The sequence below is a fragment of the Typopeltis vanoorti genome, chromosome 7 (genome assembly GCF_054136105.1).
Source record: "Typopeltis vanoorti isolate ZY-2024b chromosome 7, IOZ_Tvanoo_1.0, whole genome shotgun sequence".
Lineage (NCBI taxonomy): Eukaryota > Metazoa > Arthropoda > Arachnida > Uropygi > Thelyphonidae > Typopeltis > Typopeltis vanoorti.
The window spans coordinates 73865893-73893700 of NC_143555.1; the positions used below are offsets into that span (position 1 = coordinate 73865893).

General features: G+C 35.3%; 1 protein-coding gene across 2 annotated transcripts in view; it reads right to left on the bottom strand.

The window, feature by feature from the left end:
• Graf (GTPase regulator associated with FAK) overlaps positions 1 to 27808 on the bottom strand; it is a 573290-nt gene that overhangs the window by 279234 nt on the left and 266248 nt on the right. For both annotated transcript variants that reach the window (XM_090395958.1, XM_090395957.1), the window contains 2 exons: positions 23772 to 23869; positions 7342 to 7379 (listed from right to left, as the gene is read on the bottom strand). In XM_090395958.1, coding sequence (XP_090252084.1) covers positions 7342 to 7379; positions 23772 to 23869 — 136 coding nt within the window. The remainder of the gene's footprint in view (positions 1 to 7341; positions 7380 to 23771; positions 23870 to 27808) is intronic.

Below are 27808 nucleotides of genomic sequence, written 5' to 3' on the forward strand. Positions count from 1 at the left end.
GATTTTTCTATCCTTGCAGACAACCTCACCACATGCCTCTCTGGCTGAATCAATCAGGGTTTTCTTTAGGGCTTGCCACTGAATCTCCAAGGTTTGGTTGCTGTTCTCAAACTCTTTCATTTTTTCTTGAATAAAGTTTGTGTATTTTAGTCTACAGTTCATATCTGAGAGCTGCTCAACTTTTATTTGCTTTAAAACTTTCTTATATGTGCTTCTTTTCAATATGAAATTCAATTTTATACTGCTCAAGACTAAATAGTGATCACTTTCAATTTCAAATCCTCTGTACACTCTGGTGTCCTGCACCAGGGAGAAAACATCACTATCAACAATAATATAGTTAATCAGACTTTTCTTATTCCTTGCCTCTTCTCTCCATGTGAATTTGTGCACATTTTTATGTTGGAACATGGTGTTAGTAATAACCAGTCCATGTCCTGAGCAGAAATCTAACAGGTATTTGCCATTATTATTAGCATTGCTCTTTTCTCTAAATTTTCCCAAAAATATTTTTATATGTCTGACAATCATTTCCTACTCTGCTATTTAGATCTCTAACAAGGACTAACTTTTCCTTTTTCATTGTGTCAGTTGCTTTCTCTAAAGCCTCAAAAAATTCCTCCACTTCTACCTTTGTAGAATCTTGTGTGGGATCATAGGCACAAATAAGTCTCATTGTCCAGTTTTCCCCATTCTGATATTTGCCCCACATCACTCTACTTGAGACTGCCTGCCAGTCAAGAAGATTAGCCTTGTATTTAGTGTTGAATACTATGACTACTCCTTCTTTTCCTTGATTGTCACTGCCTAAATATAACATTACATAAGTGGTAATTATAAAATATTAATTTTTATCACAATTCAATTAAATAATGTAGTTCATCTATAAATCTTCTTCTTCCAATACCTTTAACCCTTAAGTAGGTGCACAGTTCTAACACAGTATTGTCCTAAGCCTATTTCACAGCTCAAAACTTGCATTAACTTTTTGTTATTATTATTACGTGACATCTCTAGGGAGTCCAAGTACTAATCAAGGGAGAGCACCTACTCTACAAGTCTCCCACCACTCAATTCATGAACTACAACAACACCATCTACTGCCCATGACAATCTATGGCATAGATTGTCATGAACAACACCACCATCTAACGCCCACCACCACTAGTATTTCTACAGACAGTCACAAACATCAATCCCCACAGCTGGATTCAAACCCGCAACATTTTGGCTGGAGAGAGAGAGAGAGAGAGAAAGAGAGGATACACTAATCACTCGGCCAGCAATTCATTAAAAATGCAACCTGCTGTATCTTAGATGCAATTAAATATTTGAACATTTTATACAACGAAAAGGCTTTTTAATAGTGTTATTTAAGATATACAATTATCTTGCAAAGGCAATCAAAGATTGGATGATGTGACTGAGGGCACTGTGAAAGGAGTCTGGCTCCACAGTGAGTAACAACTACTTTGTTTTCCTAAAGTTTGATATTTGTCTTTCCTATTAAATTATTATTAATGGATAATTTATATAAATCCATCCTTCATTATGAAGAATAAATGAAAGAAAATAAACTGAGTTATGAGGTTGGCATAGATTTTAAACATTAAAGGAAAGTATTTCTCCGAAATGAAAAGAGGATATTAAGCATCTAAAAAAGAGATTGGCTGATGATAATGAGAAGGAGAAAGTTAATATTATGAGGAGAGTCAAAGGATAATTATATATCATTGTATTTAGACTTGATCATATTACAAGTGTGATTACTAATAAAGTGCACAAAAAATGCTTTCCTGGTGGAACAATGAAGCAAATAACTGATGCATTGCAGAAAAGGAAAGACGGGGCATCAAAATTAGTGGTAGTCAGGGGCACAAATGAGTTAGTTGGGAAGAAAAAGAATTTTGATAGAGACTTCAAGTTGGTGCAGCAGGTAAAGAAGAATAGTGTTGTTGGGAAAGTCATAGGTGTGTTGCCCAGATATGACAACAGTGAATTGAGAAGAAAAGCAGAGATAATGAATAAGAAGATGGCTGCGTTGTGTGAGGCAAAGGGGGTTCAATTTGTAAATCTGTGGAGTCAATTTGAAGGGAAATTGGAATGGTTTACAGCTGATGGATTACATTTAAATGGGTTTGGTGTTGGGCATTCAGAAAGTCTATTGTTTTCTGAGAAGGCACAGAGTCAAGAAGTTAATGTAGAAAATGATCAGATTCTACTTGTGAAGCAGGATAGCACAAATAAACAGATTGCACAACAAGAAGAGGATGGACATGAGGTTGAAGATGTGGTTGCAGCAGCACAAGATGATGGAATGCATAATGGTGAGAATGAGACAGGTAGGAATGGAAATCAGAGTCAGGATCGGGAAAACAGGAGTGGTCAGAACAAAGAGAGAGAGAGAGGTGTGGTATAGCAGCTAGAATAGAGAATGTTGGTGCTGGTAGAATGTCCTCAAACACACAGTGATTATGTTTATACACAAATGCAAGGAGTATTTGAAACAAGAGAGCTGAGTTTGTTGCACTGATTGTATCAGCACATCCAAAGATAATTGAAATAAGTGAAACTTGGTTTTCTGAGGAGGATGTGATGTCGGGAATAGAATTAGAAGGATATATAATTTTCCGGAAGGATAGAAATTGAAAAGAGGAGGGAGAGTGCTATTAATGACTGCAGAGGAATTATGTCCACAAAGTGTGGAAGTTGATAGTGCATGCCCAGATTTTGAATTTGTATGGTGTAAAGTTGAAATAAACAGGTTAGTATATCTGATAAGATGCTGTTATAGGCCAGGGAATACAGAAAATACCAATTGTGAAACGTTTACAAAAATTTGTCAGCCATGTAAAAAGACAGTGATCCTCATGGGAGACTTTAATTACAGGAATATAGATGGAAGGAGGAGATAATGTATGGGAACAAGGAGAGAGAGTTTGTGAAATCTGAAAGATAAGTATCTTAAACAGCATGTGATTGAAGCAACTAGAGGCTTTAATGTTTTGGATTTGGTGATGTAGTTGTTAATCACAAGATGTAGTTGTTAATAAAGTGTTGATACTGCCACCGGTTGGTGAGAGTGATCATGAGGTACTTGTTTGGGAAGTGAGGAAACAAGAAAAGGTTACTGCCACAAATGGATACACGTGGAAGTATAAAGCAGGTGATTATCCGAAAGTCTGTAGTCAGTCAGCATCAGTACATTGTGTAGATGAGCTGAGCGGAAAAGATGTTGACAATGCATGGAAACCCACAAGGCAGTATCTGACAAAAGCAATGTATGACTGCATACCAAGGGTTAAGAAAGTAAATAGAGTAGGAGTGAAATGGATGAACAGTGAAATTATTATTATTATTACATAACACCTCCAGGGAGTCCAAAGATTTATTGAGGGAGGGTACCTACTCTATAGCTCTCTTTTTTTTTCTCAACTATAACTACACCAATGCCATCTACTGCCCGCCACCACTAGTATTTTCATAGACAATCACAAACATCCATGCCCACGGCAGGATTTGAACCCGCAGTCTTTTAGCTGGAGAACGGATACACTAACCACTCAGCCAACCTAGTCAGAAATCAAGCAAGCTGTGCTGAAAAAGAAAATGTTATAGAGGAGATACAAAACAGTTGGTGGTGATAAGATCCACAAAGAGTATAAAGTGCAGGCTAGAAAGGTGACGAGCATGGTAAAGAAACAGAAGGTGTGGTATGAGAAAAGATTGGCTTGTCAGGCTATGGTTAACTTAAGAGAATTTTTCCGCTATGGCAAGCAAGAGGAAGAACAATTATGACAGATTAACACTGGTGGATAGTCATGGCAGCAGATTAACAGCTGCAAAGGATATAGTGGAATTATTAAATGAGCACTTTATCAACATATATCACACTGGTGTAAATGATGCCATGCAATATATAGAAGAGAGGTAAGTATTAAGAGAATTGGAAGTGAAAGAATCAGATTTTGTTTGGGTTGGATGTCAATAAAGCTGTGGGAATGGATGACATATCACAACGTATTCTCAAGGAATTCACACCACAGTTGGCTATGTCCTTTACCTGGTTATTTAATGAAAGTCTTGCAGTGGGTAGGGTTCCTAAGGAGTGAAAAGAAAGCAAAATAGTACCACTCAACAAGCATGGTTCTAAAACAGAAGTCTCCAATTATACACCAGTCTGTATAACTGTAGTTGTGATCAAGGTGTTGGAGAGATTGGTAAGGAATAGAATGCAGGATTGGGTTGATGAACATAGCATTCTTTATGATGGTCAGCATAGATTTGTAAAGGGTAGGTCCTGTTTTAGTAATTTACTTGCTTTTTATGATAAGGTAACAAGTGTGTTATATAAGGAAGAATCATATACAGTGATATTCTTGGACTTTGCAAACACATTTGATAGATTACCACATGATAAGTTGGTGTACAAGCTGCAGAGGATAGCAATAGATAGTATATTGATTAGTATATAATTAGATGGATCAGAGATTGGCTCTGAACGATACAGTAGGTTGTGTATGATGGAGCAGTGTCTCAAAAAAAAGAAGGGGTGACCAGTGGCATGCCCCAGGGTTCTGTTCTTGGGCTCCTGCTATTTAATTTGTTTGTAAATGAAAAATCATGTAGACTGGAATAAATAAATATATATACTTTCGTAGTGATCATGCTGGCTATTAAGAGCATTACACCCTCCCCAACACTTTTTATCAGAATTTTTTTGATATGCCACAGCGCCTTAAGAACTGTCAAGGACAATAAAATGAACAGTACTATCATCTAGGTTCTCTTTGCTTAGGTACGCAATAGATGTGCATTATGGAGAACACCACTATAATGAAATGATTTGCTATAACGAACTATGGAAATCATACTGATGACAGAATGAACTATAATAAACAAAGGAAATTGAGGAAAATAAAATGAAGGAAATGGTGGGAACACAAGGAACTGGTAGGAACAAACAAAGAACACAAAACAACAGACACAAATTACATATGCTAACAGTAATAAGCGACAAGAAAAAACTAGAGTATGAAATTATAAAAATGACAATGCAGAATTAGTGTTTAATTTATAAACATTAACATTAGTAATGTTAGCATAATATCCCTGAAAGCTTCATAATGAACTGAATATGTGCAAACTATACCACTAAAATCAAAAATTTCAAAATGAATAGTTTTGTATCTAAAGGATAAAGAATATTTCAAACACAAAATGACAAAAAAATGACAAATCACAATAAAAATCAAAAATGATCTATTACACACACAAACTTCATAACTCTTAACTGAATTTCAAATTTAAAAAATACAAGGTCACTTAAAGATCAAAGCTAGATAACAGGAGGAGAAACCCACATACCCCTCTTATGGAATGTGAAGTGACCAGGGTCTCTGAAATGTATAATCCTCACCTTTTCATGATACATACCTGGATACTGAATAAAAATGGGCTGGCAATTTGTGATTTGGCCAACTGAATTGTATTCTGTATTGGCTTAAAAAACATGGTACAACAAAGAAATTTCATGCCAGCTAGGGAGCTGCCAGGTTAAAACAATGCAGAGACTGTGGAAGATAATGTAGCTTAGGATATATAAGCAATGTAAGGTCTGCCAAAAGAAAAGAGGAATGGAACATACCATCAGTAGCAAAAAGTCATTCATGAATAGGAGAAAGAACATGAAAGGAAATTCAAGAGACAGGGTGTAATGGGATCAAGAACATTCTGCAAGAAAGGAGACTTGGATGAGGTTACAGTCTGAACTTCCAAGAGAGGATAGGTGACATTTGCAGTATATTTATCAAAAAAAGCTGGTGAAGAAGAGATCTGGGGGTGCAAGTGGAGAGGATTATCAGATATTCTGGTGGCCAGATGGACAATTTATTTAAGATTATTACTAACAGCAAATATTTCTGCATCTCTTCAAACTTTTATCAGTGGAACTGGAGAAGGGAAACCATTCTGAGTTGTGAATATGAATGCTGAAGTTCCCAGTGAAGATGATTGCTATTTGGATGTTTGGACCATATATATATATATATGATCAAGCTTCATAGAGAAATAATAGAAAAAGGTCAGAGTGGTTATCAGAATTGTGTTTTAGTGTTTATCATTTGTGAGTCACAAAAGAACAAAAAGTGGGGGGAGAGAATGCCTTAAATTTTTTTTATCACAGCTCTTTGCAAAAAGAGAACTTCTGACACACACACACACACACACACACACACACACACACACACACACACTCTTACTTCAACAGTTTCCCAATTCGCAAGTTGCATCTGCGATTACAACACACTCGATCTCATTACTTAACAGGCACACTATGCATGATGTTGCTATCTTGATTAACAGTATCTATTCATCTTGTTCTTAGTTTTCCTCTTGGCCTTTTACCAAGAATTTTACTATTTATAGTCTTCTTAAGAATATTGTAATTTTCCATATGAAAAAATGTCCTGCCTACTACAACTCTTTGAACTTGATTATATTAAATATTGTAGGTTATTTTAGAGAGTTGATATAACTCATGGTTATTTCTGATCCTCCAAAGATCATTATCATTCACTGGGCCAAATATTGTTCTAAGGATTTTCCTTTCAAAAGCTGAAATGAAATTCTCAACCTTCATGTAAAAAATATCCAGGTCTCACATCCATAAGCAGCCAATGGACAAATTATTGATTTATATATTTATATTAGTCTTCCAATGGTATCTTTTGAGCTAAATACACACAAGAGAGAAAGAAAAAAAAAGCCTGATTTTCTCTTTGATTCAGCAATTCTACCATTTTATCTGGTTATTTGTGATCATTATATTCCTTAATATTCACTGATTCACTTCAATCACACACACTCACAGATCTGTTTCTTGGTTATGCCTCTTCTATAGATATTTTCATCATACTCGACTTTCTCCAAAGTTCACTACAATACACACAGCTGATGGTCAACAATCAATTAGTAACTAGCTTCAAACCTACTGAACCAACTGAATTTTCATTCCATCAATCTCTGTTCTTTGGAACAGCACTTCTGAACAGGCTTCCCCAAACAGTACAAACTCTGGTTGTTCAAGAAACATCAATGGATTCCTACTTAATATCCTGAACCTTGTGCTCACACATGCCAAAGACGTGCTTAGGTTTTGTAATATTTCACACGTGAGGATTATATCAAAAAATTAATAAAACATTAACTATTCTTTCAGTTATACAATGATACTCTGTAATAATAAATACTATGCAAAGAAATTAGAGTTTTCAGAGTGGTTATCAGATAATATCTCAATACACACATTTCAAATACAGAAACAATATGATGAACTGTTACCTTGTGCATTCTTTTACTTTTACTGTATCAGTTGTAGTCTATAAAAAAAGTAGAGAATATCATATTTGGAAATTCTAACAAAATTTGGTTATCAATAAATTAATAATTTTTAACTAATTTCATCACTTTAATCACTATTTTTAAGATATTAAAAGATTCTAAAGGCAATGGAAAAACAAACCAAAATAAACGATGTAATCAGAATACCGATTCCATATTCCTTCAAGTGAAAGGAGCAGTGCAGAAAAATATATATTTTTTTTCATTTTTTAATTAATAATATTAGGTTTCTAAGTGTGTGATAGATTTCATTGTTCATATTTGATAGTTTGGGTCTCCCCTGATGAGTCTTTGGACTCTATGGAGGTGCCCAAACAATAATAATAATAATAATAATATTTCGATGATTGGCTGCAGTTTATGATCCATTGCTGTTCTTTTTGTTTTAGCCTCTGTGAAATTGTACTGAAATTTTAGCCTCTGTGAAATAGTTGATGCACAAGGCTTTGTTGTTAGTAAATTATTTCTCAAATATCTCAGATATCCAGATTAAGCAATTCAGATATTGATTGTTGTAATAATAATCTGGTAGGATATTGAATCTTCCAGAAGAATATGAAAGGGAAGCAAAACAGAGGACAGAGAGTACTGTTATTAAATACAAAGGAATTACATGTAATAGGATGTTGTCATAGGCCAGAGAATAGAGAGGATACTGATCTTGAAATGATAAACTGGTTGGGCCAGTAAGATAGACACTGTGATTTAATAGGATATTTTAATTATAGGAATATAGATTATAACAAAGAAATGGCATGTGTGGAAACATAGTGAATCTGTACATTTTGAGCAATAACTATCTTGAGATCACTTGAGTCAAAAACTAGATAACTAGAATAGGATCTCCACACAGCCGTTCAAGGAATGCTGAGATGAGATAGGAAACTCACTCTATCCATTAACACAATACCTATTATACATCGCCTTAAACCTATTCACTGTTGGGGGCACTCACAACTGCCTCAGACAATACGTTCTACTCATTCACCACTCTCCAAGAAAAGAACTTAGTCTTCACACCCTTACTAAAGGGGTCACACTTGGAAGTCTTAGACAACTTCGAAGTGTGACCCCTTGTTTCATCCTCTTACTCACCCATCTATTGAAAAATTTCTTTTGTGTCAATCTTATAGTATCTCTTTAGTAACTTATAAGTTTCTCATATCCCCTCTCCTCTGCCTATTAGCTAAACTCTGCACACACACCCTCAAATCTATTCTCATAGGGAACATTCTACAAACTTGTCACTAGCTTGAACATTCATTTCTAAATCCTCTCCACCACCTCCCGATCCCCCTGATAAAGCAGGTGACCAAATCTATGCACAGTAGTCAACATGTGGCTAAATTATAGCCTCATGAAGAAGGATAATAACCTCCCTACTTGTATTCTCCAGCATCCAAGTAATCCTCTGAACTATTTTTTACAACTCTTGCAATATGTCCTCTGATTTCAAATCTCCATCCACCATCACCTCCAGATCCCTAGAATTAGGGATCTGAAGGTGATGGTGGATGGAGATTTGAAATCCATCCACCATCACCTCCAGATCCCTACAAATTAAAGAGTAGTGGTTCTAGCAAAGAGCCCTAGGGAACTCCACTAGTTACCCTCATTCTCTTTCATTCCACTCCACCAAACCGACCCTCTGATGTCTGTCTTTCAGCCATCCCACATCCATGCCACCAGCCACATATCTATTCCCATTTGCTCCAACTTATATAACAGTTTTCCCATGCGGTATTCTCTCAAATGCCTTTGCAAAGTCCAGCAGTACCATGGTGTAACCATTTCCTTTATCCAGTTCTGTGTCACCTTATTATAAAATGCGAATAAATTACTCAGGCAGGACCTACCTTTTACTAATCATGCTGCCCCTATAGAGTATCATATTCCTAAACATCCCATTCCTGAATTTTATTTTAACCAACAACTCCAGAGATACTAATTGGTCTGTAATTTTCTACTTCTGTCATGGAGCCACCTTTATATAATAGAACTTTTATCTTACTCTCATTCCACTCCCTTGGATCCATGCCAGAGCTGAGACTTAGATTAAACAACTTCTTCAGAGGGAGCCAGTTCACTTGCACATTATCGTATCACAAGAGCTGACATACCGTCCAGGCCTGCTGCAGTATTCACATTGATATTTTTCAATACAATAAAGTACCTCCAGTTCATCTACCCCAGTTCTCACATTAGTCCTTGTCACATCAGTAACTGCAGTCATCACTTATTAACTGAAATATTCTTTTTGCTTCTGTCACTTTCCTACCATTAGTACTGAGTAAAGTTATCTTTTTATAATTATTCTTTCTCTTACTTGCTATGTCGCAAAAACACTCTTTTGAATTTACTTTGGCCTGTTACTAATTTTCTCTCAAAATCTGTTCTAGCCTTTCTTGCTACACTAGTTACCCTTCTTGCTTGTGCTTTATATTGCTCATGAGTATGCTGATCACCTCTTTGTTTATATCCCTTCCATAACTTTATTTTTTATTTATTTATTTATTTTTGCAGTTCCTGTCTTATATTGTTACTCATCTGCATAATCCTTACTCGGTTTATCCTCTTGACCATCAGTATGCAGTCTGATGCTGCCATGCTCTAGCAATCCTGACTACTTCCCATGCTTCTTATGCGATGACACTGATCCAAGTTGCCTCCTAGATTTGTCATAATTGTAAGCTTTGTAGTTCCACATAAACCCTTTCTTAATTGAAATTTTTGCAGTTCCTGTCTTATATTGTTACTCATCTGCATAATCCTTACTCGGTTTATCCTCTTGACCATCAGTATGCAGTCTGATGCTGCCATGCTCTAGCAATCCTGACTACTTCCCATGCTTCTTATGCCATGACACTGATCCAAGTTGCCTCCTAGATTTGTCATAATTGCCAGCTTTGTAGTTCCACATAAACCCTTTCTTAATTGAAATTTCCCATGTTGAGCAACCTCCCAGGACAAGACTGCATGATCACGTTTCCTGATCAGAAGTAGAGTTGATAATGCAGTTATAGATCATCTGATGCTATTAATAGATCCAACAATCTCAAACCCCTGGTCCCTTCCATCACATGCTGTTTTAGGTAAATTATCCCTTAATAACTGTGTAAATTCCATTTCTATTTGGCCATGTGTTCTTTCTTCCTTCCAATGTATGTCACCATAGTTGAGGTCTCCGATGATAATTGCTGGGCCTACACTCATTGTTGAATCTGCTGATGCATGTCATCCACATCTTTTTCTGGATCCCCCCCCCAGGTCTATAGTAGCAACCAACAATACATTTTGTCCTACTGGCCTCAACTTGCACTAATCAGCATCAAATGAACTATTTCCACCAGATCTACAATCTTCCTTAACTTCTATTTTTGTTCATTGAAGTTTTCAGTATCATTAATAATAACCATCTCCTGCCCTATTTCTTCTATCTTCTCTGAAAATACAATAACCATTACATTCTATTCCTATAACTACATCATTCTCTGACAACCGGGTCTCGCTGATGCCAATACTTTTCGGCAAAGCTGAGTTCACCAAAAACTCCTCTTTTATTTCTGATGCTTCAGGCATTTGTGTACATGCATTTCAACATTCCCTTGGGCCCACAGTTATCCTTACATAATGTCATTACCTGCCCATTCGGATTTGAAACCTGAGAAACTACACCCAGATCTTTATAATTATTCCTGCAATCGTACTTATCTATCCCAGGGGTGGCTAGACACATGCTCAATTGCTTCCCCAATAATATCTCTAGTTTCTCTGGTCTTGTGCTTCCAACCTCACACTGAACAACACTTTCTCTAAGCACCTAACTCCAAAACCATTTTAGTGCAGTCCATCAGGCGTATGCAGGTCCTTACGTCCATCAAATTCACTTCATGCATCTATAAACTACACCCCATTCCTCCTTCATAATCTTCTCATTGACAATCATGGCCCTTCTTATCATAGCATATCATGGAAGCAGACTCATAATCTTCACTTTCTTATTCTTCATTTTTGCTTCTTCTACCCTCTCTTTCATATCCTCTCGCATTGCATATTTCTCACCTTTCGAATCATTTGTGCTTACTCAAAACAATTAATTCATTTGCTTTTTTACCCCTGCAAACTTAAAGCTTCACTAACATTCTCTATCTTAGCACCTGGAAAACATGCTTTCAGCACTTTCTCATTAAGTATATCTCTTATCATTAAATCCTCATACAATACTATCTCTTTTCCTTCCAGTTTCTTGCACTTTCATGTATTTCCCCATTCACTCTTTCTTTCATTCTCCATCCTTCTGTACCATATGCCAATCATTTCTCCATTTACTAGAGCTCAGGTTTTGTCCTGTGAAGGAGTCCGCATAAGCATGCAACTTCTTTCTGCACTGTCATCTTATCATCCACATCTTTCAACCACTTCCTTCAAATTCTCATTTATATTTTTTACTCACTGCTTCCACTACATTCCCCACAACACTTTGAAAATCCTGCCTTATATTCATAATATCAGTCACTACATTCTTTTGCTCCCAACACAACTCTAACTTCTTGTACTCACAAGACATTTCTGACAAATTTTTTCTCCATTCTTGCTCTCATACCAGAAACCATTCACTGTCGGCAACAAATACATTAAACATGTTGATATCAGTCAACATCGATGTCTTGGTTGACATTTTTCTTGTATGGATTAGTGGAATAACGAAAAACATTTTTGAAAGAATATTGCATAATAATAATTCACTAAACAATGCAGTTAAAAATAAACAAAATACCACCAATCATATATAACATAATGTCTTATCTGAGCAACTTGTGTACAGCAGCTGCTTCTAAGAATGATGCTAATTTCTGATTCTGATCTAATGTTCAATCCAAACCTTCTTATTGAATACCCCATTAAATTAAAATGCCAAAAAATTTCAATTCTTGTTAATTCTTCATGTGCAAACTGCTTGCTTACACTTGGATAAAGGATTAAACAAAGAAGTGGAAAAAAACTTTCGATAATGTATACCCCACTATCAACCTCATATTGAAAAAACAAGGATGAAATGTTCCTTTGGGATTTATGATTTATTCTAAATTTGGGATTTAACTAACCAAACTATTCTGTACTGACTTAAATCAACAAACAAATAAAACCACATGAAATGTTTATCCTGGCAACTCCTCCCCATCTGGCATAACAAGGCCCAGCTGTTTTCATAAGGAAACTAGGGCAAACAATGTAAAGTCAACTACTGAAACAAACTCAAACTCAACATCAGCAAAATTCAAGATAAGCACCATCAATATAAGAAGTATCAATAGAAAATAAGTGGAACTGGCAAAAGAATTAGAGAAGGACCATATCTAGGTATTTGGTGTTAACAAACAATTAAAGAAAACAAAATTACAGGTTAGACTCTTCTAAATTACAAGGAGTGGCTATGGTATCCAACATAAAACACAAGCATAATAGATGGTAGGGATAGTATGCATAAACAAATTGATGAAATGAGTGGAAGGAGGGTAATTATTATGGGGGTTTCAACTATGGTAACATTGAGAGGACACATGGGAGGAAGGAATTGGATTTTATGCAGTTATTAAGGGATAACTATCTGCAACAGCATGTAATGGAAAATACTAGGGGTGAGTGCTAGACCTAGTAATCGCATCTGAGAATTTGAGTAAATGCACCTGAGAATTTAAAGATGTAAAGAATATGACCACGTTGCCACCAATTGGTAAGAGTGATCATAGGGTCTTGACTTGGGAGGTGGCTAAATGTGTGGAATTTTCAATTAAGACAGGGGTACATGTGGAATTACCAGGCTGGTAAGTATGACAAGCTTAGGAGTTTGTTTGTTTCAGTGCCATGGCATGTAAAAATGCAAGGTCTGGATGTTGATAGTGCATGGAAAGTGGTTAAGGAGTGTTTGCACGAGGCAATGGCTGACTGTATACCTAAAGTCTGAATAGTAAATCAAGTAGGGGTTAAGCTTGAGCTGCAAAAAAAAAAAAAAAAGAAACAACTGTGGAGGGAATTTAAGGAGAAAGGTGACCTGCAGGCACATAAATGGTATAAAGCGCAGGCCAGAAGGGTAACGAGTGTGGTAAGAAAAGCAAAAAAAAGCAGATTATGAAAGAAAATTAGCCATGCAGGCTAAAGAGAATCCCAAACAGTTTTTTCGATACGTTGCAAGTAAAAGAAAAAATCTATACGGCAAAATGATTTTAAAGAATGCCGATGGTAGGGAAATAACTGAATCAGTTGATATAGTAGAATTACTGAGCGAGCACTTTGCAAGAGTATATCATCCAGGTGGTGACATTGCAGGAATGAAGGAACCAACAGCTTATATGGGAACTGTAGTGAATGAAGTGGAGGTGAATAGTCTATTACAAAACCTCAATGTCAATACATCTGTGGGTTTGGATGGTATACCAGCTCGTGTCGTACGTGAAGCAGCTAAAGAATTGCCAGTGCCCTTGAATATTTTGTTTAATTTGAGTCTCGGGTCTGGGTTAGTCCCAAGGGGGTGGAAAGAGGGGAAAATAGTTCCACTGCATAAAGGAGGTTCCAAGACTGAAGTTGTAAATTATCGACCGATTAGCATAACAGGAATCATTGTCAAGGTCTTGGAGAAAATAGTCAAGGGGAGAATACAGGAATGGATAGATGAAAATGGGATACTGTATGGGGGCAGCATGGTTTTGTGAAGGTAGATCATGCCTCAGAAACTTGCTCACGTTTTATAACACAGTGACGGCTGAACTGGACAGCTGAACTAGGGATCTAGCACTCTCTGACTCCTAGTATTTTCCATTATATGCTGTTGCAGATAGTTATCCCTTAATAACTGCATAAAATCCAATTCTTTCCTCCCGTGTGTCCACTCCTCCTTCCAATCAATGTTACCATACTGGACCTTGCTAAGGCCTTTGATAGGATACCACATGGAATTCTAATTAGTAAACTGCAGCATATGGGGATGGATATAGGGTTGGTGAGATTAATAGGAGAGTGTTGGATGGAGAGATATCAGAGAGTGGTTTAATCAGAAGTAGAGTCCAAAAGATGGCCTGTGACTAGTGGTGTGCCCAGGGTTCTGTTCTTGGACCACTACTTTTCAGTTTATTCATTAACGATATAGGAAAGAATCTGAGAGGAACTATTCATTTGTTTGCTGATGATGCAAAGTTGGGTAGAGCAATAGTGAATGCATGGGATGTCAAAATTTTGCAGGATGATTTGGATAGTTTGGAGGGCTAGGCTAAGGAGAATGGGTGTCAATTTAATGTGGCAAAATGTAAAATTATGCAATTTGGGGTGAAAAGATTAGCAGCAGTATACCACATTGGTGAAACTGTACTCCAGGAGATTGACGAGGCCAGGGATTTGGGAGTGTTGGTAGAAAGGGAGTTGAAGTTTAGGGAGGCACATTGCAAAAGTGGATAAATCAGTTCATCAAATCACTTGGTTGCTGAAAAATACTTTGACGAGCAGAGACAAACATGTTACTGTACCTCTGTATCGAGCCTTGATAAGACCCTATCTAGACTACTGTGCCCAAATTTCGGCACCAGGGTTTCTTCTTGATGGGGGAGGAGGTGGAGAGGATCCAGAAACAAGTGACCAAGATGATAGCAGGTTTATGGAATGAACCTTATGAGAACAGGTTGAAGATTTGTGGGTTGCAGAAATTGGCTGATAGGCGGAAAAGGGGTTATATGATTGAGACATTCAAATTACTGAAGGGTTTCTATAAGATTAATTCAGAAGATATTTTTGATAATAGGACTGGTGGTGGGAGGACAAGGGGCCATCCATGGAAGCTGAGCAAGAGTGTGATTAGCAAGGGTGTTAGAGCTAGGTTTTTTACTTGGAGAGTGGTGAATGATTGGAATAAGCTGCCAGAGTCTGTTGTGGGTGCCATGACTGTAAATGAGTTCAAGGCAAAGTATGATAGATACTGTGTGAATGTTGAATAGCTGTTCTTGACATGATGTTAGGGCCTCCCTCGATGAGTCGAATCTAAGCACTCCTTGGAGTTGCCCATTCTAATAATAATAATAATAATATTGAACAGTATCTAAGAATGTTTTAAAAAGAATTAAAGTTGGATAGTTTTTAGGAGTAAACTACAGACTCAACCATACAAACATTATTGAAGAAAAAAATGAAACAGTTCTAACAAAAACCAAACCTTGAAGTCTGAGTGACATAATGAAGAAAATACTGACTGATTCAGCCGGAGAGGCATGTGGTAAAGTTGCCTGCAAGGATAGAAAAATAAGAATACCATGGTCGACACATGAAGTTAAAGAGGCAGGCAAGCAAAAGAAGAAAAAAGTGCATCAAAAGTTCCTAGCAAGTAAGTTGGTGTGTGATTTTAGATAATACAGAAAAAAATGTAATAAAGCGACGTACAGTGTAAACTAGCTAAATAAAAGTCATGGGAGGACTTTCATAAAATACAGAGGATAATAATATCGGAAAAGCAACAAAATGATCTGGAAATTATCAAAAGAAATTTGGAAATGGAATGAAGAGTACCCTTTCTTTTAGACTTACAGGGTGATCCGAATGCATTTTTGAAAATTATGGAGACAACTACCGTGTTTGAATAAAAACTTTAGTTTAATATAACTAAAATCTACATTCGACGTTTCGACCTTTATGTCAAGGTCATCTTCTGGAGCATACAACTATACACAGGAAACAAGCTATACTACAATCAAACTGGTTTGTTAAAGACATTGACCAACTGCTACAACAATTGTTGGCCTGACCTCTGGTGAGGAAAAAAAAAAAGGGGTTATCAGAAAAAATCAGCAGAATTCTACAACATTATAACCTCAATGCCACCTTTAAACCACCCACTAAACTTAAAACCATATTCAACTCCTCTAAGGATCCTCTCCTCCCATTAGCACATCCTGGAGTCTATTGCATCCGCTGCACCTGTAACTTACCGTACATTGGTGAAACAGGACGGACAATCCCTATACGCAAGAAAGAACACATTAGACACATTAAATATAACCATTATGGTGAAGCAGATCCAAATCAATACCAAATTACACCAAATCAACTGGAAAAGCACCTGCTCCTTACACTGCACCAAAACCTGGTACGAAAGGAAATTTAAGGAATCTTGTGAAATCCTGATAAACCACCCAAATATCAACAACAAAGATGGCATGAAAATTCCAACGATCTGGATGGCACACATTCAGCCTACCTAATATGAAAGATACAGCATAAGGCAGGACTCTAGCCAATCCTTAGCTAATATTAGAAACCATTCCATACCAACTGGCTGGAATGATGTGAATACATGTATATAGTAGACAACACTAATAATAGGACTCTAGCGTTGATGTATAATTTTTTGAAAAATTTTTATTTTTATTTTATTTTATTTATTTTTTATAAGTTTTTTTTTTTTCCCCTCACCAGAGGTCAGGCCAACAATTGTTGTAGCGGTTGGTCAGCGTCTTTAACAAACCAGTTTGATTGTAGTATAGCTTGTTTCCTGTGTATAGTTGTATGCTCCAGAAGATGACCTTGACATAAAGGTCGAAACGTCGAATGTAGATTTTAGTTATATTAAACTAAAGTTTTTATTCAAACACGGTAGTTGTCTCCATAATTTTCACAAATGCATTCGGATCACCGTGCAAGCCTAAAAGAAAGGAATACAGGGATTATATTCAGGCCTTCTCACTGACCCAAATCGCTAACAAAATTAAAATGAATTTATGTGAACTAAAGTTTAAAAAATTCTTTCATTTTACAAGTTAGTAAATTCTTAGTAACTTGTAAAAAATTTTTAATACTTTTTACAAATGGAACTATCATTTAGGAAAATAAAAGAGACTCAAGATAAATGGGAAAATAAGAAAAGAATTCAGAAATAATTAGAACATTTACTATAAGTATTCAAAAAATAACATCTTTACAGAATAACATAAATAATTAAATTACATAAATATACTTGAAATTTTTTTAATTAAAATTTCAGGGTTTTTGATTTCATATTCACAAAATTAGAAATAATGGTCTTAATGGCAAACTCCGCACATATATCATTTTCAATAGCTATTAACTCCAAACTAACAAGCCTTTTATGTGACATACTTGCTCTTAAGTAGGTTTTAATCAATTTCAACTTGGAAAAGGAATGTTCACCGCTCGCTGATGCTCGTAGTCAAATTGTCGTGTCTTCTTTCGTCGTCGAACTTCTGTACCACTTTTAAATTCTTGTTCTCCATCCACCTCTTCACTCAGTTCTTTTGCCATTTTTAGAACTTCTTTAAAATTTGTATCTGATCGATACTCTTGTAAGAACATTTTTAAGTTTTCGATAGATTCTAAAGCAAGTGTAATGCTCATATTTTTGTCTTGAAGCATTTTACTCACAGGGTTTATTCTGTTAAGTAAATCATGCCAAGTTATAAGAGAGCAAATAAATTTGTAGTTCTTTATTTAGCACACAATGTTTGTGCTTCATGCTGAGTTTCTTTATTAAAATTTTCATTATTTAAAATTTCAAAAAGTGCATCGTAAATTTCTCCTAACTGATATCGTAGAGGGCGGATTGCATTCATTTTACTTTCCATCACGTTTTTGATGGCTGTTTCAATGTTAATTTTTTACAAACTTTAAAAGGATTGCCCAATGTTCGTAAGAGAATGAAAAGAAATTGTATATTTCTTGAATAACTGCAAAGAAACTAATTGTATCTGCATTCACTTTGGCAGCATCGTTAATGATTAAATTTAGAGTATGAGCAGCAAATGGCATATAAAAAGCTCAAGGATTTTTGTTCAAAAGGAAATTTTTGAGAACATATTTTTTTCCTGTTCATATTTGCCACATTGTCATACCCTTGACCTTGCATCTTCAATGGGGATGTTCCATTTTTCCAGTTGTTCCATTATTGTTGCACATAAACCATGTCCTGTGGAATCTGATATATCTACAAAACCTAAAAAGTTTTTCCTGATCTTGAAAATTCCATTGTCACCGGAAACAAAGCGAATAATAATGGTCATTTGTTCTGTTTTACTTGCATCATGTGTGCAGTCTAAAATTATGGAATAATATTTAGATTTTCGAATTGATAATAAAATTGTATCCCTGATTGCATTGCTTAAAGTTTCCAATATTTCCTTTTGTCTGTCTTTACTCAAATAGTGTTCTCTATTGTTTCGATGTAGGGCCCTTTCAACATGATTTTTCCATAACGGGATCAAACTTCGCAAACAGTTCGATTAATTTTAAAAAATTGCCGTTATTCCTTTCATATAATTTATCAGATGATCCGTGAAAAGCTAAAGTTTGGCTACCAAGGAATTTTATAATTTCAATCAAGCATTCTAAAACACTCGTCCAATGTTTCTTTTCCATTTCATACATGCTTTGAGTCTGGCAATCAATAGTAGTTTTGATTATTAAATTTTTATCAAGTTCCTTCCATTTTAAGAAATTTTTCATGTGAGTTAAACTAGTCTCATGTCTATGCAAAGTTTTATTTAAATTTCTCCAATCATTATAACCTTCTACAAGACTACTTGATTCAGTAGGTGCGAAAAGTTTGCAACAAAAGCAAAAAACAGAATTTAAAGTTTCGGAATAAATGAGCTATGTTCTTGGCACGAGCTCCCTGTTTTCCATTTTTCTATTATAACATGTGTCGCCAAATTTACGACCATATGTATCTCTGGGATATATTATATTTTTTTTTGAACAGGCCCCATTTCAATTAAAACAACTCATAATTTTTCATCAATATTTACCCCATTCACTTGGATCTTCTAATTTACAGAGACTAACAATGTGTTAGTTTCATGGTCGACTACAACTAAATTTCTCCTAACTGTTTTTCACTTAAATCATCCATCTTGTTCAGTTGCAATAGTACTTTCATGAAAACTGGATGATATGGACGGTTCTTCAACTCTGATTTCTGATGTATCGAGTTGGTTACAATCTGCATCAGAATATTTTAATATTTTAACAAATTTATTAAGAGCCCCAGTTTGTTTCTTAATAACTGCTTCTATCGCAGCATGACGCTTATGATTTTATGCACTGGATAACTTTTTTTTTTAATTTTTGATTCCATTTCTATTTTATACCCACAAGAAATTATTACACAACATGACACAGAGACGAAATGATAGTCCACACTGTGCTGCTGATAGTAGCCTACTGAGCTGCGTACCATATGACTGGCTAACTAGCAACAAATTCGTTTCTGTGCATAAAAGTCGTTCACTGTTTCACTTTACATAGACACAACATTCTGCAGGCAAGTTTAGCCTGCTCTCGCTGCAAAATTGTAAACAGCTGGCTGATCAAAGAGGCGACAATATACAATTTTTTTAAAATTTTTATTCGGTGTATCCAGCCTTATTTATTTTAATATTGATCATTCAGAATTTTTTGTTTTTATGATAAAAAGTTTGTTTCGTAAAAATGAACTTATTAACCATGCCCCGGCAGCGGCACCCCCCCCCCTTCGTGGCAGCGCAAGCATGCACCGCATGCCCACTTCTGCCGACCCTGTGTCTCTGAATCGTAGATGATATGGCATGTACTGTGCAACCATCTGGGACATATACCCAATCGTTTTGGCAGTTAACTCTTCAATGGTGAAAATCTCATCTGTGAAGAGGTTATCTCTGTGTCTGTTTGCATATCGCCAGAGAAGTGCCTTTGATTTTATCACCCTCTGCTGCATAAGTTGTAGTGTTAGGAAGCGTCCAGTAGAATGACAATAGGGTCTCACTACCTGGTCATCAGTTAGTACATGTGACATCATTCTCTACAAAACATTCATCTCTTGCAACATCACTTTCTTGTTCTCACAGGATTATGGCAGAGGCATGCCTTCACTGCCCACATAAGCTGTCGCATCCTAATGCAACGTGGTCGACCTGTTCTTTGGTGGTTAGATAAGTCTTTTGTATCGTTATAATGGTTAATAGTCCAATACACAAACATCCTACTGATCCCTTGTGTTTTTAGCATGTTGAATATAAAAGGTGGCTGCATTCCAAACCTTGTGAAGTGCAATTACAGCTACACAGTTCTCATAATCTCCCCATTGCATGTTAACCCGTACAGCTAGGCAACTCTCTACTGACAAACACGCAAATGTTGGCTGTGTACAGCCACACTAATGGTACCGGGCTCACATAATTCTGTGGGCAATGTGAGGTGCGCGGAAGTTGTAACTATTTATGGCAAGACTGTGTATATTACATAGAAGTTGTTATACATCTGAAAGACTATTCTCCCAACCTCAAACAGTATGAGTACATTAATTTACCCATCATTTTAAAACCTAATAGCTGGACTTCTCTAAACTGACTTTGTAGTTAGCCATCCAATAAAGGGTGTCATGTAAAGACATTAAGTTTCAGTTACAATTTAAATTGTTACCACAATTACTTAGTTTAGTGCAACATGCCATTACAGTTATTGTAAAACCAGCAAAATATTGTTTTGATGAATATATTTTTTCCTCTTGGTGTTGTTTATACCATTAAGCATTATTATGAACAATGAACAACACCTAAGCCTTTCTTTATGTGGGCAAAATATAAAACAATTATACAAGGAAACAGCTGAAGGAATACTAGGAAAACAGGAGAGAGAGAGCACAGCAAAACAGGCAAAACAGTGCTTTTAAGGAAGGAAAGAAGAGAAGTTAGAAGAAAACTACTCCAAAATCAAAATAAAGAAGAGGAAAAGGATATAAATAAAATGTACAAGGAGAAAAATAGACAAGTAAGGAAAAATGTAAGAGATGATAAAAGATAATTCATTCAAGAACTCTGTAAGGAAGCTGAATAGGTTGCAGAAAACTATGATTTCAAGAAACTTTACAAAATAACAAGGAAGATAACTGGAAAAAATATTAGAAAAGAAAGACCAATAACAGATAAACAAGGAAACATACTGATGTGTGTGTGTGTGGGGGGGGGGGGGGAATAAAGACATCGAAATGAGATGGATAGAACATAATGAAACCTCAATATAAGAAACTATCCTCCCAGAAAAAACTGAAATAGACACATTAAATATAAATACAGGAGAGATAACACAAGCAGAAATTAATAAGGTAATAAAGAAACTCAGAAATGGTAACCTTCAAAGATAGAAAATATACAAGTGGAACTTCTTAAAGCAGACATACATATATCTACAGTGATACTGTATCCCCTTCTAAATGAAATACAGATAAAGGACAAATGGTCAGATGACTAGAATACAGAATTATTGGTGAGAATACCAAAGAATGGAATGCCAAACTGGAGAGGAATATCTCTTCTGAGTACAGTTAGTAAAATCTTCACTAGAATAACATTAGAACAAACAAGCAGCTTTCAGATCTAATAGATCATGCATAGACCAAATAATAACTCTGAGAATAATTATTGAACTATCAATAGAATGGCAAGGCAGCCTGTATTTAGCATTCACTAACTTTGAAAAAGCATTTGATATTATAAACAGAGAAGTAATTTTGAAATTAATGAAATATTATGGCATACCAGAGAAAATAACTAATATAGTAAAAGCAATGTATAATTATAAAATCAAAATAATATATAATAGGAATTTAAGTAAAGAAATAAAAACAACATGAGGTGTAAGGCAAGGGTGTATACTCTTCCTCTACAATCTTCTTAATAGACTGTGTGATGAGAAATATAACAGATGAAAGCATTAATATGTAAATGGGGATGGACAAATAAATTAAATGACTTAGAGTTTGCTGATGACATATTGACTTACTAGCTCAAAAAGCACCACCATATGCAAAGAAAAAAAGATAATTTAAACCTGGAAACCTCAAAGTGTGACTTAAAAAAAAAATACCAAAATAATGAAGATTAATCACAAACGAAATCTAACTCTCAAACTTAAGGAAGAACCTCCAGAACAATTAGACACTTTTGTTTATCTAGGATCAATGGTGAGCACTGAAGGAAAAATAGAAGAGGAGATAAAAATAGAATACAAAAAAGTCCAAACTGTCTTCAATACAATGAAAAATATATTGATAAGTAAAGAAATAAATCTCAAGACAAAAGTTAAGACTCTTCAACACAAATGTAAAGACTAATTCTGCTATATGGATCTGAAACTGGGAGATTAACCAAAAGGGATTTAAATAAACTGCAGATTTACATAAATAGATGTCTTAGAAATATATCAGGAATATACTAGCAAAATAGAATTTCAAACAAGACATTATGGGATAAAACAAATCAATCTGAAATCAAATGAAAAATAATGAAAAGAAAATGGAAGTGAGTAGGCCAAGCTTTCAGAAACCCTGATAAGTATAGCAAAGACAGCCGTGGAATGGAACTCACAGGGAAGCAGAAATGGATGCTCCAATATGACCTGAAGCAGAGATGAAACAGCTTGGAAAATCCTGGAATGAGATCAAGAAAGAGTTAATGAATAGAGTCCAATGGAGAACAACGATTGAGGCCCTATGCTCTGCAGGGAGCATAGGACCTCAATCACTGTTCTTAATTGTTCATCAATCATAAGAAGACAGATAACAGATTAATTTGTGGAAAAAATTGTCGATCGGAAGTTAGTAATGATGTAACTTTTCATGTAGTACTATCATAATATCCTTTAGATCCCTTAAGGGTACTCAGGAATTTGATGATGATGAGAACAATTTTCAGGATTTTTAAAATGTCACAAAGATCCCAACTTCAATTTTTGTATTAGCCTCAACATACTGTCATGGCTAAGTAACAGCTACTTGGAAACAAATAGTAACAGCCACTTACAGCTTATGATAAGATAATTAATCGCATCTGCATTTTCTGCTAAGTCTGTAAATTGTGTGTGTGTGCTGCGTGCATGCTTTTCTGACTGGCTTCATTGTTTTCCAGAATGCAAGAGTTTCTGAGAGACAGGGAAACCTGTTAAAGATAAAACCTGGTAAAGGTTCTTTGTAACCTAATGGGATTTAAATCTAGGTCTTTCAAACCCAAGAGCATCATAAATACCTTGCTAAGATATTAAAAAGATGATACATGTAAAATCTAAAAATTTTAAGATTTCAATACTGGTCTGAAGTAAAGTTTCTACTACAGTGAAATCAAAGCAAAAGCAAAGCAATGAAAACTTAAAATTTTCAGATGCCAGATGTACCATTTGAACATCTTAACCCTTGCTAATAGGATTAATAAACATATTTAAGAATTTATATATATATATATATATTTATAAAGGCAGAGGATGTTAACTTTTCCCCAGCAATAAAGAACACTTTTAAATAATTCTTTTATGTTAGATTATAATTATTATGCAGAATTATTATGAATACTTACTATTTTCCCAACTGTCTGGGAATAAGGAATCATAATCATTTTTTTCCCATGCTTTTGATAAAGACAAAAATGTTTATTCCACGTTGTTCCTAAGGCCTCTAGAAAAATTAAATAATGGAAACTTTAGATAGAAAGATAATAACCAATAAAGTGTTTATAAAAGATGATTTGTTGCTTGGATGATCAGCAAAACAAAAGAGCTGATAATGATATTACAAATTAATTAGAAATGTATCATGTCATCCAAAAAGTAATGTCATGTTCAGCATTAAATTTTGAAAGGATATAAAAGATAAATCACATGCTAATTTATTCAAGTATATATCCTGCATTTGAATCAATAATGCTCTTCCAACATTGTGAAAGCTTCATGATGCCATTCCTATAAAATTCAGGAGGTTTGGAAGAAAATAAGTTGCATAGGCTCAATTTCGGTGCCTCTAATGCAGTGCTTCCCAACCTTTTTCACTTCGAGGCACACCTCACAAGCATAAATAATTTCACGACACGCTATGAAGAAACATTTTTCTATTAACATGATTAATTTCTTCTATTTCGTACAGGGATTCAATTAATAAGATCTTTCTTTCAAATATTTTTGCATTATAATACATAAACATTCCAGCTAGACATTCGTTTCAGATAAGTCTTCTTATGCAGCCATAAGCAAGAAATAAACGAAACAAATAGAATGAAAACACTTAATCCATTCATCCTCAGTGATTGATATTTGACATAGTTTTTATATCGCATCTATGAACTGTGATTACATTTTTAGAACACTTATTTTATAAAATTATGATGTGAAAATACAAAAGTAAAATTCTTTTGTATTTTCAAAATTATACACAAAAGAATTACTGACTATGTATAAATATGCTAATAATAATAATGTAATGACAAAATAAACATTTTAAGTATTAATATAAATATCTACAATATTCTTTTGCCACAGTTAATACATATAATTTCTTCTTATTTCAGTGAGATACTTGTGCTTGTTTCTGTGAACACAACTTTGTTATATCTGGGTCCATGGTCGAAAGAGCTACACGCAATTCATGATCAAAACTCTTCAATGATGATCTCTTTAAATTCTTGACAGTGAGCATAGAAGAGAAACTTTGTTCACACACATATGTTGTAGCAAATGGGAAACGAATGTTTATAGCTTTTTCGCCGATGGATGGAAACTCCTTTTTTGCAGTTACCCAGAATTTAGATAATGGAACATCCTTCAACCCAACTTCAAGGGTACGATCAAAGTCTAATAACTCCTCCTTTTCTTTCACTGATAAAGCGAATGCCATGTGATCTAATGAAGATGCAAATGGATTTCGAACCCGATCGAATTTCACTGTCTCTTAATTCAAAGTAGTGATGAAGCTTTCTCTCAAGCATGCATAGGTGTTGATCTACAAGTTCTAGTAGTTCTTTTTAAGGATTCGAACTACAACATCGACAAAACATTTCAAGGGAACCGTTTTTCACCACATCTTTTTTCGATTAAGTTTATTTAGGTATTCAAATAAGTCAGCTAAGTAGGCCATTTTTTGCAACCAATGATTGTCTTCCAACTTAGCTGAATACTGAGTTACTCTAAAAAAATACTTTTAATTCTTCTTTCAACTCATGAACTCTGGACAAAACTCTCCCACTCGACAGCCAACGAACTTCAGTATGGAACAACAAAGATTGATGCTCTGATCCCATTTCATCACATAAAATTGAAAAACAATGCGATTGAAATGGTCTACCTTTGATTAAATTCACCATTTGTATAATGTCTTTAAGTGTGGACATTAATTTTAAAGGTAAACTATTTGACATGAGAGCTTCTCTATGAATAAAGCAGAATATTATTTGAACATCAGGGTTTTCAGACCGAACTTCGGACGCTAAGCCTCTGATCCTTCCTCTCATTGCAGCAACACCATCAGTACATAAACTCATGCAATTTTTCCATGAAAGTTTGTTTGTATCAAAGTATTCATTGACCTCTTTAAAGATTTCCTTCCTAGTTGTTTGTTTCTGAAGTTCTTTGCAGAATAAATAATGCTCTTTCAACCCTTTCTCATCAGGAATTCGAACACGTACAATTAGCTGACAACAGTTGCTAACATCTGTTGATTCATCAACTTGTAAGTAAAATTTCTTAACTTCACAAATTTTCTGGATTAGTGTTCCTTCTATGCTAACTGACATGTCTTCAATGCGCCTGCTGATTGTATTATTTGAAAGCGGCAATTTTTCAATTTCTTTTACTTCATCGATTCCAAGCATAGTTTTGACAATTTCCACACAAGCTGGTAAAAAGTGATTTGGCAATTATGTGTTAGGCTTCTTGGCTTTAGTTATCAATCTTGCGACTTTGTAACTTGATTCTAGAGCTCCATTAGATACTGTTGTGACTGATCTCATGAAAGAAGTTTGCATTTAAATTTGAGTTCGCAGACGTTTAAAATAGTTAAAATCCTTATCTATGTACGAAGGATGCTTGGTAGAAAGGTGTCGATGTAATTTACTTGGCACCATCGCTTCATTTGGCAACTTTTCCATTCATATGAGACATTGAGGCACAGAAGAATTATCGGAGCACACGAAACCAAATTTCAGATAATCCTCTTTATATAGTCTATGACTAGGTGGCGCCTTAAACGTTTTCTTTGGTTTACTTTCTTGAGCTCGCGATTTTGATGGATTTTCTGATTATTTTAAATATTTGTCCATTATTGTGGGTAACTGAAAATTAAACTTAGTAGAATTAAAAGATATGCAAATAAACAAGCGACTGAATAGAAAGATATAAATCACACGAAACGAAAAATACTACATTATAATCGAGGATATAAAATGGGCATTGTAACTAGCATCCAAAATATTGGAACATGCAAAACTGTGTTAGGAAAATGCCTATTAATGACAGAAAGTGTCACGTTTACCAAGCTTAAGCTATACAAATTAATCATTTTGTAACTCATAATGTCAGCGTCCATTGCCCAAAAAATATCTCAGATACCTTTTGATTCTGAAGAAAATACATTACGAAAAAATGATTAACTATAAGAAAAAAACGACTCAACAGTGTTTATTTTATCATGCAAAAATACTTCTTTCTTGTATGACCGTTATAGCTTCAGCTAAAATGAATGTTATAGATTGACGGTAACAGGAAAAAGAGTCTTTGCCAGCAAATAATAACAATTCGACTTATGTTCCACAAACTATCACATTTGTTAAAACATAAATTCAGAAAAGACGCAATAAGACATTCCTGCTAAGGTGTTTTACACAGACCACTTAGCAACACTGAACATCCACTTGAATGCAGTTCTTACAAAAATGATACGCTCTTGAAACACTCGACTGGTACTCTCACACACAACAGACGAGTTGGAACTGAAGCAGAGTAATGATCTGAGTCGTAGATGCAAAATGTGAGGGAGGGAGTAATGAGAGGAATGGCGTCTATGACATTCTGGGAGGTCACCTACACACGTGCGTAGCTAGAAAAGAGCAATAAAGCGAAAAGGGAACCACTTGGCAGCCTAGCCCTCCGGTACCGTCGCCCCATAATCAGGACTTTGCAGTTTAATTTTTCGAGGCACATTTCCAGTCCTTTCACGGCACGTCGGTTGGGAAGCACTACTCTAATATATTGTTTTTTCATTATTCAAACATTGCAAACTTCAAATTAAGTGTAAATCTGAAGGTACAAGATCAAGAGAATATGGAGGATGTGGAAGCTTTTCCCAGCCAAGTTCCTCAATCTTGGTACAGCTGATTCTTGCATATAAGGGCGTGCGTTATCGTGGTGAAAAACAACACAATGACCAGAGAACATCTCTTTTCTTTTAGTTCTTCATTCAACTGATTGTTTGGTTTTGTGGCAAGAGTTGAAAGTGTATAATATCAACCATATCCCACTAAAAAAATCCTTCTCAAGGTGAAAGTCTTGTTTTGGATGAGGTTTAGCTTGTTCCCCCTGAATGAACCCACTGCCTTCGGCACTAAATGTTCTTGTAAAGTGTTCACTT